Source organism: Homalodisca vitripennis, chromosome X (assembly GCF_021130785.1).
Source record: "Homalodisca vitripennis isolate AUS2020 chromosome X, UT_GWSS_2.1, whole genome shotgun sequence".
Taxonomy (NCBI): Eukaryota; Metazoa; Arthropoda; class Insecta; order Hemiptera; family Cicadellidae; genus Homalodisca; species Homalodisca vitripennis.
This window is the reverse complement of record NC_060215.1, coordinates 22,181,230-22,203,580: the sequence shown is the minus strand read 5'-3', so window position 1 is coordinate 22,203,580 and position 22,351 is coordinate 22,181,230. Positions and strand designations below refer to the sequence as shown.

Here is a 22,351-nt window from a genome sequence, read left to right as displayed (position 1 = left end):
GATGGCCTGGACAGGTGTGGACATGTGCTAAGCATATTTTTGACCTATCAAAAGCTTTTGACTGCGTGCATTATCAGACACTGCTGCTCAAGTTAGAATCACATGGCATTCGTCGTCTGCCGCTTGCATGGCTCTCGTCTTATCTCAAAGACAGTGATCAGAGCGTTTAGATTGGGAATATCATATCAGAAAAGGTTGATATGCCTTACTGTGTCCCTCAGGGATCAATCTTTGGGCCAGTTTTGTTTTTGATATATGAAAACAATCTAAAATCGTCGATCCAACATGGACGAATGGTTAAGTACTCTGAGCGATGATACAACTCTCTGTATTTCATCTAAAACTTTTCAAGATTTGGAAATGGATTCTTTTATAGAACTGAATTCTTGCATTCAAAATCTTTCCGAAATTAATCTGAAGACAAACGAATCAAAATCAAAAGTTATGAAATTCACTCTACACCGTCAGGAAAATTCAATAGAACCTTGTGTATTTGTGGAAGATGTTGTCCTCGAAGTTACATACTCTACAACATTCCCAAGAATGTACCTTGATTAAGTTCTGACTTGGAATGATCACGTTGACAAAGTTTATGCTAAGGTAACGTCAAGTATTCATGCATTGCGCATCTTGTCAAAAACATGTTCTCCGGAAGTCTTACCAATGGCTTATTTTGGCCTGGTTTATTCTCCCCTTTCATACGGAATTCGACTTTGGGGAAGCTGAATTCTTTTGCAAAACTTCCCAAACAAGTTATCATCAAATTAATTAACGGGCTCCCTGAAGATCTAAAACGCACTCAACATTTTAATCATTACAAAACTCAGTTGAAACACCTTTTGGTGTCAAATGCGTTTTACTCTGTCGATGAGTTCCTGACATGCCGCTGGGATAATTAGTCTATAATTTATGTGCGGGTCTGACGGTCCTGATAGTACTGAATGAGAGAATGGATGATCACTTGCATATGTTTGAATGTATGTGTGAATACCTTAGATATAGGAGTTAAAACAAATGTCGCTTGCAATACAATCTACATATTGTCAAACTGCAATATAGATTATTATTATATCCAGATTAGTATACGTTTAAAATGTTACTACTATCTACAAATCCACAAATGTGACGATGTACTAAATTGTCTAATACTTTACCCAGAACACTTAAAGTGTTTATAGACCTATAATGTTTACGTTCACTTGGACTCTAAACTTTGGGTAAAGGGAAAACTAGTGACTTTTTCCATTGACTGGGATAAACTGAATTAAGTAAAAAACAAATAAAAATACGACATAAGAACTGTTTAATGTCATCAACAATAAGTTTCAAAACCTTTATCTGAATTCTATCATCGCCTACTCCATATGACAAAATATCTGATAACATCATACGAACATTTATTATATTTAGATTTATTACAAGATAAATAAATCTTTTGTATTTAAATTAAATATCTCCCGAGTGTTTTACTTAAGTAAACTTTTAATAATATTTCCAAGTCCCTTTCATCTAAAAACTCTGTGTAAAAAGAGAGACATAAATGTTGATTAATAACCTAGATAAAACACATAATATATGTTAATCTGAGAATTAAGAATCGGCAACCATGACGTAAAATAAATTCTATTTAAAGAACTCATTATAGTGCGAACAAGTGTATGAGCAGTTGCATGGAAAATAAAATACCTAAGAGATACACACACAAAACAATATTTAAAATACTCTTCCAATCAAATTAATATCAAATGAAAAAATATATTTATATACTTAAGTTTTGCCTTGCCAGTTCACACAGAATTTGGATATCACAAGGCTTTGCTTAAAACGTCCGCTTTGTAACGAAGAAACATGAAATTATTTAATAAATGAGTGCCCACAGTATAAAGCATTATCATAATAGATTAAAGGAAGATTTAAATCAAAACAAGAAGTATATAAAGAAATAAACCATTATTTAAAGACAGAAAGAAAAATATAAAACGAATTAACAAGCACATTTTGGAATAACAATACACTGATAAACAATTCGGTAATAACTTTATGATTACAGTGTTAAGGAAATTACAGACTTGAACCAAAACAATTATATGTATATATTTGTAATTAATCAAAAACTTATGTTCAAAGTGATCACAAAAAGGAATATCGAAGCTTCGTGGATAAACTATAAAGTCTGCTTACAGCAAACCAGAAGAAATACAATTACATGGCAATACACTTTGCATTCGGCTAAGTGAAATCTTTTACAGGGAAGTGCTTTGTTGAACGAGTTTAGATTTTCGCACACTGTGACTGTAGTAGTAATAATAGTCAAATAGTCCAGCTGTGGGAGTGGGAGGTGTTTGATGTTTGGTAAATATTTCGGTTTGTTTTGTGATCTTTTGGTAGGTGGACTTATAAAATGAGAAGTAACAAAATTTTCCAATAAACAGATCTGTGCTGTTAGTTAGGAACGATGGATGAAAATATCGCAATGTTTACATTGTCATATATTTTGATGTGTTCTTGTTTGGTTTTTCGGACAGTTTTTACAAGTTTTCTAAGTGTTGAAAACTTATGTAGTGCAATCCTTGGAGATGAAATGGACAATTTCGTAATGTATCACATTAAGCGGACATGTTGTACATTGTTTATACATTCATCACTACTTTTAGGTGAGTAATTAATTAATTATCAATCAATAAGCTTATTAAATTTAATCTCTGTTATATGTGTAAATTCTGTGTTAAGTACATGATTTTGGAACCTTAAATGATTAACACTGGGCTTTTGTAGTATATTCCCTGTTCAGCCTTGACATAGGTAAATGTTTACTTTAGCTACTTCATAATATTATATGTTGTTTTTCAAAAATAAAATACCTTAAAAATAATGTTGATAGCATTATAATAAGCGGTTACCACCATGATTGAATCAGTAATTGATTAAAATTGGTAATGGTTTACTTTAGCCACTTCACACTATTTTTAACAATTTTGACTATAATAATTGTGACATTAACGGCCGGAGCGGCAAAATACGAGTTTCGCGTTATTAACTTATTGGAATCGTCCTACAGAACATAACAAGATTTGACGGGGTGGAAATGAGAAATAACGAAGTTCTAGAACATGAAAAATGGAACAACTGTTCAAGCGTGGAGCAATATTTCCATGTTGTACATCCACGTCGGGCATCACATGACCTTTTGTGACCATGATTCAACCTCATGATGACGTCATCGGATGCGGCACCGTCTTTGCAAAAGTAAATGAAAAGTAATACTAAAATTAGCAGAATTTTGATCAAAATGAACCATGTTTATCTTAATTTCGAGCTACAAATTAATTAGTTGTTATCGAGTTGAGATGAGTGCCTCCGCCCATCAGCGCGGGCTTCAGCAGCACCGAAGCCCGTGCGGTATTCTGAGCAATTAACTTACTTGGTCAACCCCAAACTTTTTCATATTTTACTACGGTCATAAGGATGTTCTCAGAAAGCAAGAAACATATAATTCAAGCACCGCAAGGTCGTCCTACAGGTTGCCGAGCGATAAGAAGGTTCAAAGTCCACGCGATAACAGTGGCTTACGGGAGACGCGCGGAAGGCCAGTTGTGACAGTATTGTTATGGCTAGTGGTTCATCCAATAATCCTTTTTTATGTGATGGGTGTGAGAACACGTTACTTAGTTTCACGGTTTCAAGTGAAGATCATGAAAAGTTAAAACGTTTTTTGTATGAACACGGCGTTTTGCAACGCACCAAATTTTGCCCTCTATAATTTGATATTTTACTGATAGGTACTATCTCGAGGGATGTTTTTCTTTTGTTGACATCTCAACTCGATAACAACTAATTAATTTGTAGCTCGAAATTTAAGAATAGCATTGTTCATTTGGATCAAAATTCTGCTCATTTCAGTATTATTTTTCATTTACGTTAACTTTCCGGGGCCTAAATTATGTTTTCTTAATTTCACATGTACATCTCTAGATTATCGTAGTAAAATATGAAAAAGTTTGAGGTTGACCAAGTAATTGCTCAGAATTACCGCCCGCGCTGATGTCAAGGAAAGAAAAACATTCCTCGAGATAGTACCTATCAGTAAAATATCAAATTCTAGAGGGGCTGATCAGAAATATAAATTGAATTGTAATGCAAAGGCAATTATGTACAGTGTAAAAAAACTGAATAAATCATGAAAACTCCTAATATAAATATATAAATGGACAGTAATAGAGAACATTTACCATTAGTGTGTTCCACAGAATGTGCAGAAACTAAATAATCTCGTTTCGGTCGAAACGTAAACTCTTAACATGCCCGACAAAACACTCCAACACACCAACTCACTAAGATTGGTTGAACTAGTGAATGGTTAATCCATGATCGTCACGCACTCACTCGATCCAAACTACAGTACACGATATCTAGCGAAGCAGTGACTTCTGCCCCGGAGCGTTCAGATAACAGATACGCTATCAGTCCCAGCCACAGATAATATTTACGACACACCAGTTCACTACGATTGGTCGAACTAGTGGATGGTTGATCCATGATTGTCACGCAATCACTCGATCCAACCTACATTACACGATATCTCTGACTTCTGCCCCAGAGCGCTCAGATAACAGATACGCTATCAGTCTCAGCCGCAGATAATATTTACTGATATCCAGACACAGCACACAAGCAGAACATTAACCCTTCCAACGCGGCTAACGCCTAAAGACGCGGAACTGCCGATGCTTTAAACGCGGATTACGTCTAAAAACGCAAAAGCTTTACTTATGAAATGGCGAAGAATTAGTTGTTAAAACTTCCGTAAGAGAGCAGATCGATGTTTCCTTTCGACTGTCGGGACTAAACAAAACGCTTTGTCACCGTTGGTGGACTTTGTAACGGTATCTACTCGGGTTGAAAGCAATCGCCGCCATTTTTTGTATGGCCTGTGACCGCGGCATACGCCTACAGACGCGTTCGTTTCATTCAGCTGTTTAACTACGCGTGTGTTGGTCGTATGTTGGTTATATTGTTAAACAAAGTGTTTTGAATCAGTCCGTTGTAATTCTTATACAATTCTTATAAAATTGTTTTTACTAACATTTAGTATAATTTTTTGTTATAATGGCTAATCCAGATGATCCAAGTTTTGACAAATGAGCGCATTTTTGGTATATTATGTGTAATATTTTTTTCAATTATTTGTTTTGTATTTTATACTAGTTTCACCATACAAGTCCAGTTTATTTATTCTAAATAAATAAGGTTTATAAGTACAATATTTGTTTCATTTCCCTTGTAGGCTATCATATAAATAAGTTTGTGTTGAATTTCATATTATTACATTTCAAAATCTTATACTGAACTTATTTATTTTATGTACTAATTATACAGGAACTTCAGTTACAATTTACTCATTATAAATAACCTGTATAAATGTAATGTAATCTGTCAAATAGTGTTGCTATGTCCATTATCCTGCAATGCAGTTTATTCAAAATTTCAAATATTTTCGTGCGTATAAAATTCTCAAAAATATGTAATATTACATGTTTATTATTTTTTCTTATTAAGGTAATACCAAGGTATATGAAACAAAAAATTAGCATTGGGAAATTTAAAAAAAATATTTTTTTATGTCTTAGCGTTTGACAGTAATTTATATTAGCGCTTTTAAGGGTTAAAACATTAAGAACTTAACTATTTATGTATATACCCTCTAAAATCATTTTATTTGTCATTTGCACCCCCTAAAACCATATATATTTTTTGTTCATGAGGATGAGCAGAATACGTTGATAACGTCATTGATTTACCACCAATACGGTGATTTGCCAGGTCGGCCTTTAATCTTGTAATTTCCATTTTGACTTAATTTTTTTAAAATGGTAATTGTGAAAGTAACAGCCAGAGAGGAAAAATATGAGTTTCACTTTATTAACTTATTGGAATCGTCCTACTTAACAAAACAATATAAGGTTTCACGGGGTGGTAATGAAAAATAACAAAGTTGTAGAACATAAATAATGGAACTAATTTTCACGTGCGAAGTAGTGTTTCTATGTTGTACATCCACGTCGGGCGTCACGTGACCTTTCGTAACTGTGATTCAACCTCGTCATGATGTCATGGGATGCACCACCATCTTTGGAAATGTAATGAAAATAATACTGAATTGAGCAGAATTTTCACCCAAATGAACGATGTTTTTCTTAATTTCGAGCTACAAATTAATTATTTGTTATCGGGTTGAGACGAGTGCTTCTGGTCATCAGCACGGGGCAAGCACCACATCCCGATATCGTGTACTGTAGTTTGGATCGAGTGAGTGCGTGACGATCATGGATTAACCATTCACTAGTTCAACCAATCTTAGTGAGTTGGTGTGTTGGAGTGTTTTGTCGGGCATGTTAAGAGTTTACGTTTCGACCGAAACGAGATTATTTAGTTTCTGCACATTCTGTGGAACACACTAATGGTAAATGTTCTCTATTACTGTCCATTTATATATATTTATATTAGGAGTTTTCATGATTTATTCAGTTTTTTACTCTGTACATAATTGCCTTTGCATTACAATTCAATTTATATTTCTGATCAGCCCCTCTAGAATTTGATATTTTACTGATAGGTACTGTCTTGAGGAATGTTTTTCTTTCCTTGACATCAGCGCGGGCGGTAATTCTGAGCAATTACTTGGTCAACCTCAAACTTTTTCATATTTTACTACGATAATCTAGAGATGTACATGTGAAATTAAGAAAACATAATTTAGGCCCCGGAAAGTTAACGTAAATGAAAAATAATACTGAAATGAGCAGAATTTTGATCCATAATGAACAATGCTATTCTTAAATTTTGAGCTACAAATTAATTAGTTGTTATCGAGTTGAGATATCAACAAAAGAAAAACATCCCTCGAGATAGTACCTATCAGTAAAATATAAAATTCTAGAAGGGCTGATCAGAAATATAAATTGAAAAGTAATGCAAAGAAATTTATGTAAAGCGTACAAAACGTAATATATAAAAACCCAATATTAATATATAAATGGACAGTAATAGAGAACACATACCATTAAAAGGAAATAATCTTGTGTCGGTCAAAAACGTGAATTCCTAACACTCCCGACAAAACACTCTGACACACACAATTTACTACGATTCGTCAAACTAGTGGATGGTTGATCCATTATTGACAAGCACTCGATCAGAACTACAGTATACAATGTCCTTGTGAAGCACTGGACCACAGCCCTGAAGCGTTCAGATAACAGATATGCTATCAGTCCCGGCCGCAGATAACATTGAAGTACACACAGTACACAAACAGAACATTATAAACATAACTATTAAAAACATAACTATTTATGAATATACCTCCTATAACCATGTTATTTGTCATTTCCACCCCCTAAAACCATATATATTTTTGTTCAGGAAGATGAGCAGAATACGTTAATAACATCAAATTCGTGATTTGCTGGGTCAGCCTTTAACCTAGATACAAAAAAAAATATATTATAGGATAATAGTACAATAGATATTGAAGGCAGGAAAGCCTAAAGAATAACTGAAATTAAGTTGGAATAGCACTGATCCGAAATGCCCCAGGCCAACAGTGCGGGCTTGGTGGCAGCTTCTACTCTGCATTTCTGACAAAAAAGAAAAACATTGTCGAGATAGTAACTAAATTGTAGCTCAGTCCATGTGACCACTCAGTTAGTTCAACGTGATGTAACGTCAAAAAATGGCCTTCCCAGGTTCCAACTGGGTACGAGTCACTATGGTGAGAAAGGCTGATTTGGTGTGAATGTTGAATTTAGCTCCAGTTCACCTTCCTCTTATGTTGCAGACTTCTGAAATCTGGAGTCATGTTCGTCTGAAGGGATCCAAAAGTAGTCGTTTCGATATCAGAGACACACAGACTACAAAAAGTAGTGCAATACAGGTGATGAGATATTCTCATTAGATGCTAAATTAAAAGGACTACAATGTTGACTGGCACGATCCCAAAGCTTCTTCATCACTAACTATTTTTGGATCCCTTCAGATGAACATGATTCCAGATTTCATGAGTCAAGTCTGCAACAGCATCACATATTAGATGCTACACATAACAGTGCCGACTTGAAACTGGCCATAGATTCCATCCATAGAAAGAACGAGTACCCGGACCTAGTTCCTAACTGAATCCTAACCTAGTTCATCAACTTAACCCATTCAAAATATATAGTCATTTAATAAAGTCAAGATAAACACTACAAATAAAGATTTGAAATGAACAAAGACTGCTTTTATGATAATAATTGCCATTTATAGCAGCCATCTTCAGGACTATACTCATTTAACAAGACAAGTTTTGAGAAACCCTATAGATGTTCCCCCACCTCAAAAACGTACGAGTAGATTTTGATAAAAAGTTTATATACACATTTGAGACACAGTCTACTATATTACAATATAAGCCTCATTCTTAGGCCACACCTTTTTTTTGGATATATATTGATTTACCATGTCAAATACTGGAAAAAAACATATGGATGGCCGTACCTTAAAAACGTACAAGCTGATTTTGATCAATCTCTATATACACATATGAGACACAGTCTACTATACTACAGTATAATCCTCATTCTTAGGCCGCGCCTATTTTCGGAGCCACGCTGATTTTACAGGCTATATGCTGACAAAACCAATCAATGGATAGCTTGTACCTCAAAAACTTACAAGCCGATTTTGATAAGACTTTATATACACAATTGAGGCACAGTCTACTATACTACAATATAAGCCTCATTCTTAGGCCGTGCCTATTTTCTGAGCCACGCTGATTTTACAGGCTATATGCTGACAAAACCAATCTATGGATAGCTTGTACCTCATAAACTTACAAGCCGATTTTGATAAAACTTTATATACACAATTGATACACAGTCTACTGTACTATAATATAAGCCTCATTCTTAGGCCGTGCCTATTTTCGGAGCCACTATGATTTTACAGGCGATATGCTGACTAAACCAATCTATGGATAGCTTGTACCTCATAAACTTACAAGCCGATTTTGATAAAACTTTACATACACAATTGAGACACAGTCTACTATACTACAACATAAGCCTCATTCTTAGGCCGCACCTATTTTCAGAGATATATAGATTTTACATGTCAAATACTGGAAAAAAACATATGAATGGCTGTACCTCAAAAACGTTCGAGCCAATTTTGATAAATATTTCTTTACACATGCAATACATGGTCTTCTATACTTCAATACACTGTTTTGTTTGTTACATTGTATAAATATACATAACCTAGCTAGTTTTATATTCATAATAAAACTACTACCTTTAAGAAACAAAAACAGCCCAACTATACTGTAATTTGAAAAGCCTGTACCATAATTTGGTTTCGGTAGTTTTATCGAGGATTCATTACTCATGAAGATCGGTGATTCAGTAATCAAGAATACCAATGATTTGATTGTTGTGGTGGCCGCTTATTGTACTGTAGTACAACTAATTATTGTCAGCTCTATTTAATGTAGTGAATAATAGTATTGCTTTAAATTAATTCAACCAAGTAAAATAATTGGTATGGTATTTGAGTAATGGTGAAAGTACAATAGCAAAGTACATACATGTGTTATTTGTGTAACAGGCTGTAAAGACACATTTATCCTTCAAAACAGTAAAAAGTAACTAAATGATACACTGTTTTGATTGTTACATGTTTCAAATACACACAGCCTAGATAGTTTTTAATTCATGATTAAATTAATTTTGTAACACATATGTATATAAAAACAGTTGACCTATACTATAATTTTAAATACCAATAACGTAATTCAGTTTGTCATTTTTGTTTTGATAGTTTAGGGAATCATGAATATAGATAATTAGATTGTGCTGGTAGCTGTTTATACAGGGTTATTGAAAAGTAAGTTGCACCCCCTCTTAACTTTTTTTTTTTATTTTAGATACATAAGATCTGTCTGCGGCAATCTTACTAGCTACAAAGGGCTATACTATAATGATAGTTTTCAAATTTTTGACTCCCAGGGGACAGGGGGGTTGAGGGGAAACTCAAAATTTCAAACAGCACTTATAGTTTTGTAACATGTAATTTTAAAGGTCTGAATTAATTTAGTGACTGTTGTCCTGCTAAATTAAAAGGCCAGGGTGTCTCATTAAAAGGTTATTTAGCACCGTTGTAAGTTCATACTTGTTCATAGAGTAGGACGAGTTCTACATGTTCTTCTATTGAAAAAACCATGTTTTAATTACCCGAGAAACTCAATTACTAAAAGTGTACATACTACTTATCGTTGTTCCTAAACCAAGATTTCAAAAAACCAGAAAATCAATTGATAACTACTATTTCTTTGAAGCAGAAGAGAAAACCAAAGAAATGAATTACTCAGGGAATCATAAAATCTTCTGAACATAAAAGAAGACTTCGTATTCAATCAAAGTACTGTACAGATCCTTTATTTCTAAGTTATGTCAATAAATATAAAAAGTGTTCAACAAGGAGGTTGTGGAAGCGAAGAAATCTTGTAATAGTTCTTATATAATAGATTCTAAAAACAAAACTAAGGCAATGTGGAATGTAATTAAAGATTAATGGCAGGGAGATACATTACCCTATATCTATAGCTAAACTTTTTAATAATCAATATACAAATTTAGTAGAGATATTAAAAGTTCCAAAAGTTCCTACCATATTACCCCCATCACATTATCTTACATGTGAACAAGATGACATTGAGCTTGCAAGTTGTTTCACCCACTAACAAAACTGAGGTCAAAAACATAATTTTAAATCTGAGCAACAGTAACTGTTCAAGTGGATGGGATGAGTTTTTACTATTGTTAACATGTTTTTGTATTAGATTTAGTGAGATACTAATGTAAAGCATATTTAGTAAACTTTACTGTTTACTTTCTCATTCATGTGACGCCATTCATGGACACCATGTGTAACAACTGAATAAAGATTTTTCTGATTCTGAATTGGACTTATATTTGTCCTTATGTGAAGGAATTTTTCCTGACCTATTAAAGTTTTCAGAAATTCACCCAATACATAAAAAGGGTTCATCTAGTAAAATAAACAATCATAGACCAATTTCTCTTCTAAGTTTGATTTAAAAAATCTATGAAAAAATTATCTATAGCAGACTTTTTGACATTTTAGAATCTAATAACAAATTATGTAAAGAGCAGTATGGTTTTAGAAAAAACTTAAGTACACAAGTAGCTCTGTTCTCATTCGTAAACAGTACCAATGAGACCTTGGATGAGTCAGGTTACACTGCAGGTGTTTCTGTGATTTATCTATGGCTTTTGATTGTGTAAACCATACACTGCTGCTTACAAAGTTAAGAAAGGTAGAAAGGGTGTCAAAAGGTAGAGCTCTTACACTATTACATTCTTATTTATTTAACCGTAAACATAGGACAGTTATTACTAATAAATCAGGAAAATATTGTTCTAATTGGGCAGATGTAAAACATTTTGTACCCCAAGGGCCAATCTTAGGCCCATTGTTATTCATTGTCTATGTCAGTGATCTGCCAAATTACCTCTCTAAAGAAGTTTGTAGCCTCTTTTTATATGCAGCCAATACAACTGCTCTAATTAATAATAATAAAAATAAATCATATATTTCCCCAAAATAACAAACTGAATATTACAAACAAATATTATTGCCAGTGCTTAAAAATAAATAATACTATAACATAACGTATTTACAATAGCAGTAAATAACAAATAAAAAAAAAAATGTTTTCTACTTATTTTATTTCTAATTTATGAACTGAGACTAATAAAAACTAATAATTAGGCCAATAAATTTACACAATAAGGGAAATTTAGGTACCCCATAAGGCTGTGCCTGTGTTGGGTAGACTATATTCTAAAAGAGTAAAAAATAAAAATAGCGGAAACAAGCAAGAATGAAATGATAAAAATTAGTTATTGTAGCTTATGTAGTAAATAATGTACTATTACGTTTCAAAGTTTAAATTAAGTATAACTATTGTGCTGTATTAAATAAAAAGGATTTATGCATGATTTACAATTAAAATATTAGGCTTTATACATTTAACATTAAATATTATATTATAAATAATTATTCTATAATTCTCTAACTTGTCTATTTAAATATTATTATAACTTAGCAGACAAGACTAACCATACACTAATTTATTATCTTAAACATATACTCAATATAATTTTGACCGATCAATGATGCTCTAATTTTTTTAGAACATATATTTATGTTCCTACTGTTTTTGACTAATTCTGGCAATAAATTATGTCCTCGGAGATATAAAAGAAAAAACAATTGTAAAATGTGTTTTTTGAGGCTTTGGTACAAAAAAATTATTTGCATTTCTTAACCTCATTTCTGCTTTATTTACATTTTTCAAAGCATTAGCGCTTCTAATATAAAACAATTTTAATACTTTACAAATGAACATATAACGAAGGGGTAATATGTTCATGCTTACAAATAAGGGATAAGAATGTTCCCTAAAATTAGCTTTGGTCAATAGTCTTATAAAAATCATTTGTATTGTTATTAATGTTCCTAAATTTGTGATATAAGTTCCGCCCCAGCAGGAGAGAGCATAATCAAGCCTACTATGAATTAAAGAAAAGTAAACCGTGCGAAGTACGTCTGATGGGCATAATTGTCTAAGAAAATTATAAATACGAAGTTGATTCATCAATTTTCCCTTCAAAATTACTATATGTGGTTTCTAATTTAGTTCCCTATCTAATACAATTCCCAGATACTTAATAGTATCCACCCCTCTAATTTTGAAACAAAAATCATCACAAAACGTTGGAACCTCTAAGCAGTTTAAGCATCTGTACACTAACGGATTTAGATTTGTTTTTTCTCCCCTTAGGCTAAAATGTATATCATTTGTTTTCTCTGGACTGAGCACCATTTTATTAACTTGGAACCATCACCTCAACAATATCAGATCAAAATTGATATGCTGCTCTACATCAACACGACTATTTTCAATATAACACAAGGCAGTGTCGTCAGCAAATGATGTAACATATTCTTTGAACTTAGCATTGCAAAGATCATTTATATAAATCAAAAACAAATCGGGCCCAAAACCGATACCTGTGGGACTCCGTGCTCAATTTCCCCAAAATCACTCAAAAGTCCATTTATTCTAACCCTCTGTTTTCTCGATTTTAAATAGCTGCAAAACCAGTCATACACGACACCTCTAATTCCACAATTATACATTTTATTTAATAATATTTCATGATTTACCGTATCGAATGTTTTCTTTATATCCAAAAATATCCCACTTACTTTTTTATTATCATTCATCCCATGCTCTACCTTGCTCATAAAATGTAATAAAGCAAATTCCGTACTACACCCATTTTTGAACACAAATTTATTTTTACTTAAAAACTTAGTTTTTGAAAGATATATAACCAGTCTCTGCTTAACTACCTTTTCAAATATTTTGGAGAAGGTCGAGAGAAGGAACACAGGCCTATGGTTGCTGCACTTGGCACTAGGGCCTTTTTTATGTAATGGCACCACAACTGCTTCCTTCAATTGATTTGGAAAAATGCACTTGTTAAACTTAAATTTATTAAAAATAAGAGAACGTTTGAAGTTTTTGAAAATACGTTTTTAATTAGGTTAGTACTTAAACCATCAATTCCTGGAGATTTATTATTTTTCAATGAATTTACAATCTTTTCCAGCTCATACATTGAAACAGGTTCAAAGAACATAGACGATAACTCTAAGACAAAAAATGATGAATTAGACGAAAAATGTCAAGTGACTTAAAACTTGACACCAAAGATGTCATTGACAAAATTTTCTTTACTCATGGTCTGTTGTTAAATCGAGACAAGACTAATACATTATGCTTTAAGTTAAGAAATGATCATTTTTGTAGAGGGTTTAGTAATAATACACACATAGTAAAATTTTTAGGGATACATTTTGACACTAAATTAAATTTTTCTGACCATATCAATATATTAAATAAGAAACTTAATTCAACCAGGTATACTTTGAGTATACTAGTTAAAATAACATCTTTGGAAGTTGGTATAGCTGTGTATTATGCCCATGTATACTCGATGTGGAGTTATGGAATTACTCTGTGGAGTAATTGCTCAGATGTGCAAAAACTCTTTATTAGTCAAAAATCAATTATATTAGAACGATAGGTCATTGCAACTTAAGAACAACATGTAAACCGTTATTAAAACATTTTACATCCTTACTTTTCCATGTATATATAATATATTTTTTTGAAATGCTTAAATTTGTACATAAAAATCCTGATTAATTTGAAAAATATAAATTTAATCGTAGATATCACAAGAAATTGTAATTTGTTTCAATATCTGGCACATAAACTACAAAATTTAAAACTAATCCTCATTATCCAGGTTTGAAATTGTATAATACGAGAGGTATTAGAAAAATAAGGGTCCCATGATTTTTTAAAATAGACAGCTCTATATTTCTACTTAGTGTTATACATAAATTTAAAACTTAAAGGTTAAGCTATTTTTCCATATAATCACCGTTTCTATCCAAACACTTTTATAGACGATGCTCCAACTTTTCTATCTCCATGTTGTAGAATTCTGCCGCCAATCCTTTGAGGAATCGAGTAACCTCTTCCTTGACTTCATCATCGGTACTGAAGCGTTGGCCACCCAAGTGTTCCTTTAATTTTGGAAATACGTAAGTGATAATCACTTGGGGCTAGGTCTGGGCTGTAGGGGGGATGGCCGATCTTGAAGCAATATTGTCTCAACTTTTCCAACAACTCCATCTGAAACTGAAGGCCGTCCACTTCGGTTTTCATTGTGAATTTCCATGTGGCCTACACTGAATTCTCTACACCATTTCCAATCGTGTTGAACAGATATGCAGTTTTCCCCATAAACTTCGATTAACTGACGATGAATTTCAATAGGTGAAATCTGTTTTGCATTTAAAAAATGTATCACAGCACGAATTTCGCATCTGGCGGTAACACCGATAGGGAACTCCATCTTCGAAGGCAGCTAGGCCAGCACTGTTGGACGTAGTGAGGCGCGAGTGGTATGGATAGAGAGAGGGACAGCTGATGAGTAAGACAGTGTTGCCAGATTTCTCCCAACATATCGCATTCTGTCTCGGCGGCATAGGGAACCTTATTTTTCTAATACGCCTCGTAATATTCTACAGTCATATAAAAAACTTCCCTTATCTACATTTACAAAAAAAATTTAAAAAGCACTTTGTCAAAAAACATATTATAGTGTAAATGAGTTCTTTAAAGACAGTTTATGATGAAAACGAATAATAAAAATATATCTTTTTAATTTAATTAGCCTTGGATTTAATTAATATTTTTTTACGTTTTATGACGTTTTTATATTCATAAAATATGTATCCAAAGTAAGGTTTTAGAATAAGCATAGTTATGTAGTTTTAATCATTTACTATGTACCAGTTTTTTATTACATTGTGATAACAGAAAACGTATTATACAATAAATATTTGTCTATTGTCTATTTATTCAATAAAACTTCGAAACACAATACAACATTACAAAAAATTGCAATTGAACAATGCACAAAAATATGCTGACCAACAATGCTCAACTCTATATATATCTATCTTGATTCATTCTAGCACAGGGGTTACTGAATTGCACATTAAAGCATTAAATTCAGGGTGTTATCGTAATAATAACGTACCTACGTCATACTCTGAATTAAAAACTACAACTAAACTTAGTAGGAACTTAGTATTTGGTAATTGAATAAGTCAGACCTTTCAAGCAAACTGTTAGAAATTTTGGAAACTGATTGGATAAAAGCATTGCATAAGTTAAGAATCAGATAAACCAAAGGGTATTAGTTTTCACAATTACTTCCTCCCTAATACCACAATACTTGTCTGCCATTGCCCAAATAAGTTTTGTCTTAATTGATTTTTCATTATTTGTTAAATTAGGTATTAGTCTGTACGTTATGAATCACAATAATGGTCAGTTACGTTTGGTGCTGCCATTTCTTTTAGAGTGGTCCGATTTCAATTCTTTAGTTGTACTTTTTATTGACTAACCAAGACCTTTAAAATAATATGTTACAAGACTATTAAGTGCTATTTGAACATTTTGTGTTAACCCCCACCCCTTTTCCCCCTGAGGATCAAAAATTTGAAAACTATCAACAATTGTGTAACCCAGGGGTCTCCAACCTTTTTTTATTGATGGGCCACATTGTAAATATTTTGAGGAAAGGCGGGCCAGCAATATTTTAGGGGAGAAAGTCTTGAAAAAGTCTGCTCACACTTGTAGGTAGCCTTAAAAAGTGAAAATATAGCTCGAGCTTGTTTTTTTATGTATTTAAAGTCCGTTTCTGGGAGAGAACTATAGAATTTAAGTAGGTTACCTTCTTTGTAGGATTCCTGGAAATCGGTCCTTAAGTGAGTCATTGGTTGTTAGCTCGATGACTACAAGTTGTTTTTCTACAGGAACTTTGTCAATGTCACACTTAAAGTAAAAAGTAAAGTAAAGTAAAGAATGTCTTATTTTACCAGGCGAAGTTAGGGCTAAGAAGCCCTCTCTAACACTTAACCTGGGGACCAAACGGCTTAAAGGTGACTTCCGAACCACCACCAATGACCGGGCAGGCGGGCCGCTTGCAAGGACAGGATCGCTCAGCGGTCACCTGTCCAAGCAGTAGCCACGCTCGGTGTTGCTTGATCTGGTTATCTTGCGATAACCGCCGTACCCACTACACTGCGCCATTGGCTAAAACTTAAAAGGGTTTTGAAACATCTGAATGTCTTCTGCTGCATGTCTGCAAAGTGGGTTTCAAACTCTTGTCATAGTTTAGATATGATTCCTAAAACGTAAACCCTCAGTAAGGTAGCAGTGCTTATTGCACTTAAGTTCTGACAAGATTTAAAATGGTAAAAGTTCATACCTCCTAAATACTTCTCAAAAAGTATGAGTCTTTTTCTAAAAGTTTTGACATGCCAGTATAAGTCACAAACTGAAGTTTTCACCCTGCAGTTTCATGTTCAGAAAGTTAATATTTGCCGTGAGGTCAACAAAAAAAGCCAATTTCCATACAAACACACTGTCAGAAAGTTCAGGTACAGGATGACGCTGTTCACTCATAAAAATGTCAGTCACTTCACGAAGTTCGAAGAACTGGTGAAATACTTTGCCTCTGCTCAACCAGTGAACTTCACAATGGTAGGGAACATCTGGGTAAGCATTGTCAATTTCAGTAAGAAAATGTTTGAACTGGTGGTGTTTGAGGGAACTTGATCTAATGAAGTTAACTGCTTTTACAACTACATTCATTACGTCAGCTATATCTAGGTGTTTACCACACAACGCTTTTTGATGGATAATGCAGTGATAAATCACGGGTTGAACACTGCCAGTTGTTTTAACAGAATTGCAAATGTTTCCAACTACTCCAGTTTTTGTACCAGACATATTTTTTCCCAACATCGGTGGTAACAGCTCAAATGCGTTTGAAGTCGAGCCCAAGATTAGAAATGGTTATACTTATTTTTGCAAAAATTTTGTCTCCAGTTACACTACTCTCCATAGAGTGACCATCAGCCAACTCTTCTTAAAATAACTGTTCACTCCACAAACAAATAAAAGAACTTATGTCGAGTCAGTGACATCAGTTGATTCATCAAGAGCGATTGAGAACCATTCAAAGTCCTTGCATGCGTCTTTCAGCCGATCAACAACATTATTTCCAAGATCTTTCATACAGTGCACTACTGTGTTCACCGACAAACTAATAGCATTGAACAGTGAAAGCATTATATCAGGGCAGATTTCCTTCACACTCACCAAGATGCAATCTTTCACCAATTCGCCGTCGGTAAAAGGTTTACAAGCTTTAGTCAGAATAGGGCTGACTTTGAAACTGGCTTTTACAGCAGCCTTGTTTTGTTGAGATTACTTGGTAAAAATTTGTCTTTGATTTGAAAGCCAATTTTTCAAAGAAGCAATTTAGTCCTCTCATAGTTTGTCTGTTAAATTGGAATACTTGCTCTTGTGTTTTGTTCACAAGTCATGAGTCTACTGTGTATTAAACGCGCGGCACTCAAAGTCAACTTTCCTTCTTTTTACAAGAAGCCATTGTTATGAGCAATAAAACAGAAATATTAAAGGCACTTTCCACAATTACTATGCTCTTCGTGAAATATAACATTCGCACTAGTTGTGATTGTAACTAATGCTGGAAAACAACTGATAAGACAAGGTTATTTTCGTTCTGCTGCCTCAGGTACAATCGGGGTAGAGTATAACAGCGCCGAGCTTTCTACCCGTACACACACAGTCCTTGCTAACCACTTACTATCTATCGCTCAGTGGTTGATCGCTACTTGTATATATTTAGTTTTACAGTTATTGAGATAAGAAGTGGCAAGTGAGAGATGAATACTGGTACGAATAAGAACGAGCTAATGGTAAAAATGCTTAAAAGGAAATATAATATCAAATAAAAATATTTTTTCAGTATGCTAGCTTTCTGGAGGCCGGAAAAATTTTTTTCTCGGGCCATAGGTTGGATTGTAATCCTTTGTAGTTAGTAAGAGTGCACAAACAGATTTCACATATATAAAATAATAAACCAGTTAAGGGAGATGTGCAACTTACTTTCCAACAAAATACATTTGGGGCTGCCATTTCATGTAAAGTGGTTCAATATCAATTCTTGAAGTGTATTTTTTATTGAATAGCCAAAACCTTTAAAATTATATGTTTAAACAAGACTGTAAGTGCTATTTGACAATTGTTATTTGACCTCCACCCTTCTTTCCCCTGAGGGTCAAAAATTTGAAAACTATCATTATTAGTGTAGTTCTTTGTAGCTAAGTGTTCCACAAACAGATTTCACATATCTAAAATAACAAAAAATGTTTAGGGTGTGGTGCAACTTAATTTTCAATCACCCTTTATACTGCAGCCATTAAATGTAAACAACTACAATTAGAATGTTTTTGTATGCGGTAATTTGTGTATATCTATTCGATAATTTGGTGTCCTGATTCAATTGTGTTGGTGGCCGATTACTATACTGCAACCCTATGCAGAAAAGCATCAACCACTAGATCCACAAAAGGAAAGAACAATGTCTGTTTTGTCAAATGACTATGTTACCAAATGTAACTAATCAGGAAAAGCAACACCGAGATGCCCAAAGAAGTTGTGCAATGGCAAACCGGGCTGAATTACAAAGGAAAACAATAAATAAACTTTACCGTGGAGGCAGAAACTTCGGGTTTCAATGATGAAGGACTAAATATATCATGTAAAAATAATAAAACAACCTAATTCCATTTTAACACAACTACGTTTTTTATAACTAAAACAGAATATAACTAATAAATAACTAAATTGTTTCATGTAATAGGAATGTAATCGTAAGGACTGAGTTTTTGAAGTAGCTTTTAATTTTAAAAATGTGTTCAATAATGCATTTGTATCATGCACATCTTACAACAATTTCAACACTGCATGTTACGCTGCATGTATAGACTTTGTTGGTAATTTATTCCCAAATAAAAATATCTAATGGTGACAAGTCTTGTGCACATGTAGGGCAGCAGACATTTTTATTTAGAGTTAAATAAGGTGTGTTCTAATATGTGTTTAAAATTTCATTTTTACGCTGACCTTGTCTGATTTCACTAAATAGCTGATTACAACACTGTGTAGTGAAATATTATTCGGGTATATCAACTATCCAAGTAGAAGAATTAAAATTCTCTTCACTCGACCATACAAAAACGGATTTATATTAATTATTTGATGAAAACGACAAGGAAAGTATAACATATGTAGTATTTTTTCAAATCAGTAAAATATCTATTTTCTTTTGACTAAGTAAAATATCGGTCATTTCATTAAAAACAATCTACTCGATCCCTATACCTCCTGCTTGGTGGTCTTGACAAATTTTTCATTATATTTAAACACTAGACAAAATTTCATATGCATGTTGTGTGAAAAACGTGTTTATGCAAGTACTAATAAGAGAGCCTTGACAGTTTGAAAATTTGGACCAAAGACAGTTTTTTGAGTGCAGCGAGTGAACCAATAATCAACTTGACCACATTGAATACACACAACTTTGTCCTTTTAATCTTTGCTGTATATTTTGTAGTTCCCAAGATCCCTTCAGTGTATATAAAATCTGGAACACACTAAATATTATTATATTTTGGAATAGTTGTATAGGACTGTACTAATAGAAAAAGTCAAGTTAATCACAATACACCAATTTTTGTTAATAAATTAAAATTTTCATTTCTGTTAATAATTTTAGTTTAATTTATAAGTAAATTGTGTCTTAGGTACATAATGTGGTATTTATATTAATTTCATTTGAAACAATTTAATTGATCTATTGCAGTTTACAGACTTGGAGTATCATGGATAGCCAACTACCCTCTTGTGGATGATGGTTTGACTATTTTCAATATCATAGGCATATTGGGCATTGTTATGCAAACATCAGCATGTATTATAATTTACTACTGGTGGAGCCACAATTGGAAGACTCATCCAATTTCACAAAATTTGATGGCGCTTGGTGAAAATGAGAGCCATTATTTGAATTTGGGTTGGCACCTCAATATTGACATACGCAGGTTTGTTTGTCTTATTAAGTTTGCTGAACAATTTTCTGCAAGCATTTAGTAGAGTTTAACAATTAAAACTATATTTTAAAAGTACATAATAAGATAAAATAACATTTGATTGATATAAAATGAAAAGGTATAATAAAACCATACAGTAACATCAGCCTAAAAGTAGTGAGAATGTCCAGACTATTTCTTTCTTTGGTTGTTTCGGACAGACTGTCACATTATCTTTATGCCAAACTGAGATATCAGAAAGTAAGTAGGTCTACATTCTATTTAGAACAAGCTAGAAAGATTTCTAACACAAGATGGCAGTAATTGACAGATGAATTAACAGAGCACTGCGATGTTGATAGAATGACTGTCTGAAGACATATTTTCATCAAGCCATGGATAACCGTCTGAGTACCAATTGCATACTAAATACGATGAGTTACTACGGTGCATTTTCAAATATCCCCACACTGTGGAAAAGAGGCCTTAATTCCTTGTGTAATTTATAAACTGTTAATGTCATTACTTGAATTAGTCTATAGTTAAGTTAATTTTTAGTTCTGTAAATTAAATGACATTAAAATAAATTAAATTACAGTCAACATGACATTACAGGGCTCTTTGAAATGTAACCTCCGTTAGGCTTTTAAAAACACTAAAATGGATACAAATAATAGATTAATTTTAACTTAGAACTTTACATCCTATTTTTGTAAATATTCACCAGACCTATTTAAGAATTCTTATATCTTTGATTTCTAGCACAAAATTCTGCAATTGCAGATCACAACAAGCCAGTAAAATCTTCAAATTCAGAGGTTTAATTAGAAGTAACTGTATTACTGAGTGGATTTCACATTTAATGGGATTTTCAACTGTATTATTCATTAATGTCAATATTGTAGACAAATGTCAATAGTGTGACCTTTCCACTGATATAGTTCTAAGTATACTCACCATTGGTCACATTAAGATTATTCTTGTAAAAATAAAAATGTACAATGATCGTCATCTAAACTTGTTTTATTTGATCATTTTTGTAACAGCCCACGGAAGGAGGTATTCAGATGCAGCTCTCTAGTGGATGTAGTGGTGACGGAAAAGTGGATCGTGAAAGTGAGTCCTTACAGTTTGGACTTGGCACAACAGCAAGATGCTATACTGACTGTCGTCACAACAGACACTCATGCAATGGCAGCCACAGGCACGGGCATTGCTCAGTTCCTCAATATCAAAGTTAACTGTACTCCTCACAGAGAAAATTACACCTTCTATATAAGGTAACTTCTTGTGTAGTCACTGTGTACAAAATTGTTTCTATCATGAGTTGTTGAAATCTGTATTGAAATAATGACAGGTTTATTATGGATATTATTGACAATCACAAGCGATCCAAAACTCTTCAGGACAGTGATCAACCGTGTGAATGTGCTTTACAAACTCAGAACAGCCGTCACTGATTTGGCCTTTTCTGTTGTCTACTCTCGTAAAAACAGGATCTCTGTTGTCACTCCTGAACTTTTCAGATGCCCTGGTATTGCAGAAGATAATTGTGGAAATAATTTCTGTTGATTATCTGGAACACAATAAACCCATCACAATCTTAACAACCCTGTCTGCAGTATCATATACATGGTGAGGCAGACCATCCAAGAAATCTGCCTTCTTTATT

General features: G+C 33.3%; 1 protein-coding gene across 1 annotated transcript in view; it reads left to right on the top strand.

Annotated features, from left to right (window-relative positions):
- Nucleotides 1–2,284: 2,284 nt before the first annotated feature.
- LOC124368762 (E3 ubiquitin-protein ligase TM129) overlaps nucleotides 2,285–22,351 on the top strand; it is a 39,470-nt gene continuing 19,403 nt past the window's right edge. The window contains exons 1-3 of the mRNA XM_046826112.1: nucleotides 2,285–2,654; nucleotides 20,454–20,691; nucleotides 21,726–21,959. Of these exons, the coding sequence (XP_046682068.1) occupies nucleotides 2,456–2,654; nucleotides 20,454–20,691; nucleotides 21,726–21,959 (671 nt within the window). The 5' untranslated portion in view covers nucleotides 2,285–2,455. The remainder of the gene's footprint in view (nucleotides 2,655–20,453; nucleotides 20,692–21,725; nucleotides 21,960–22,351) is intronic.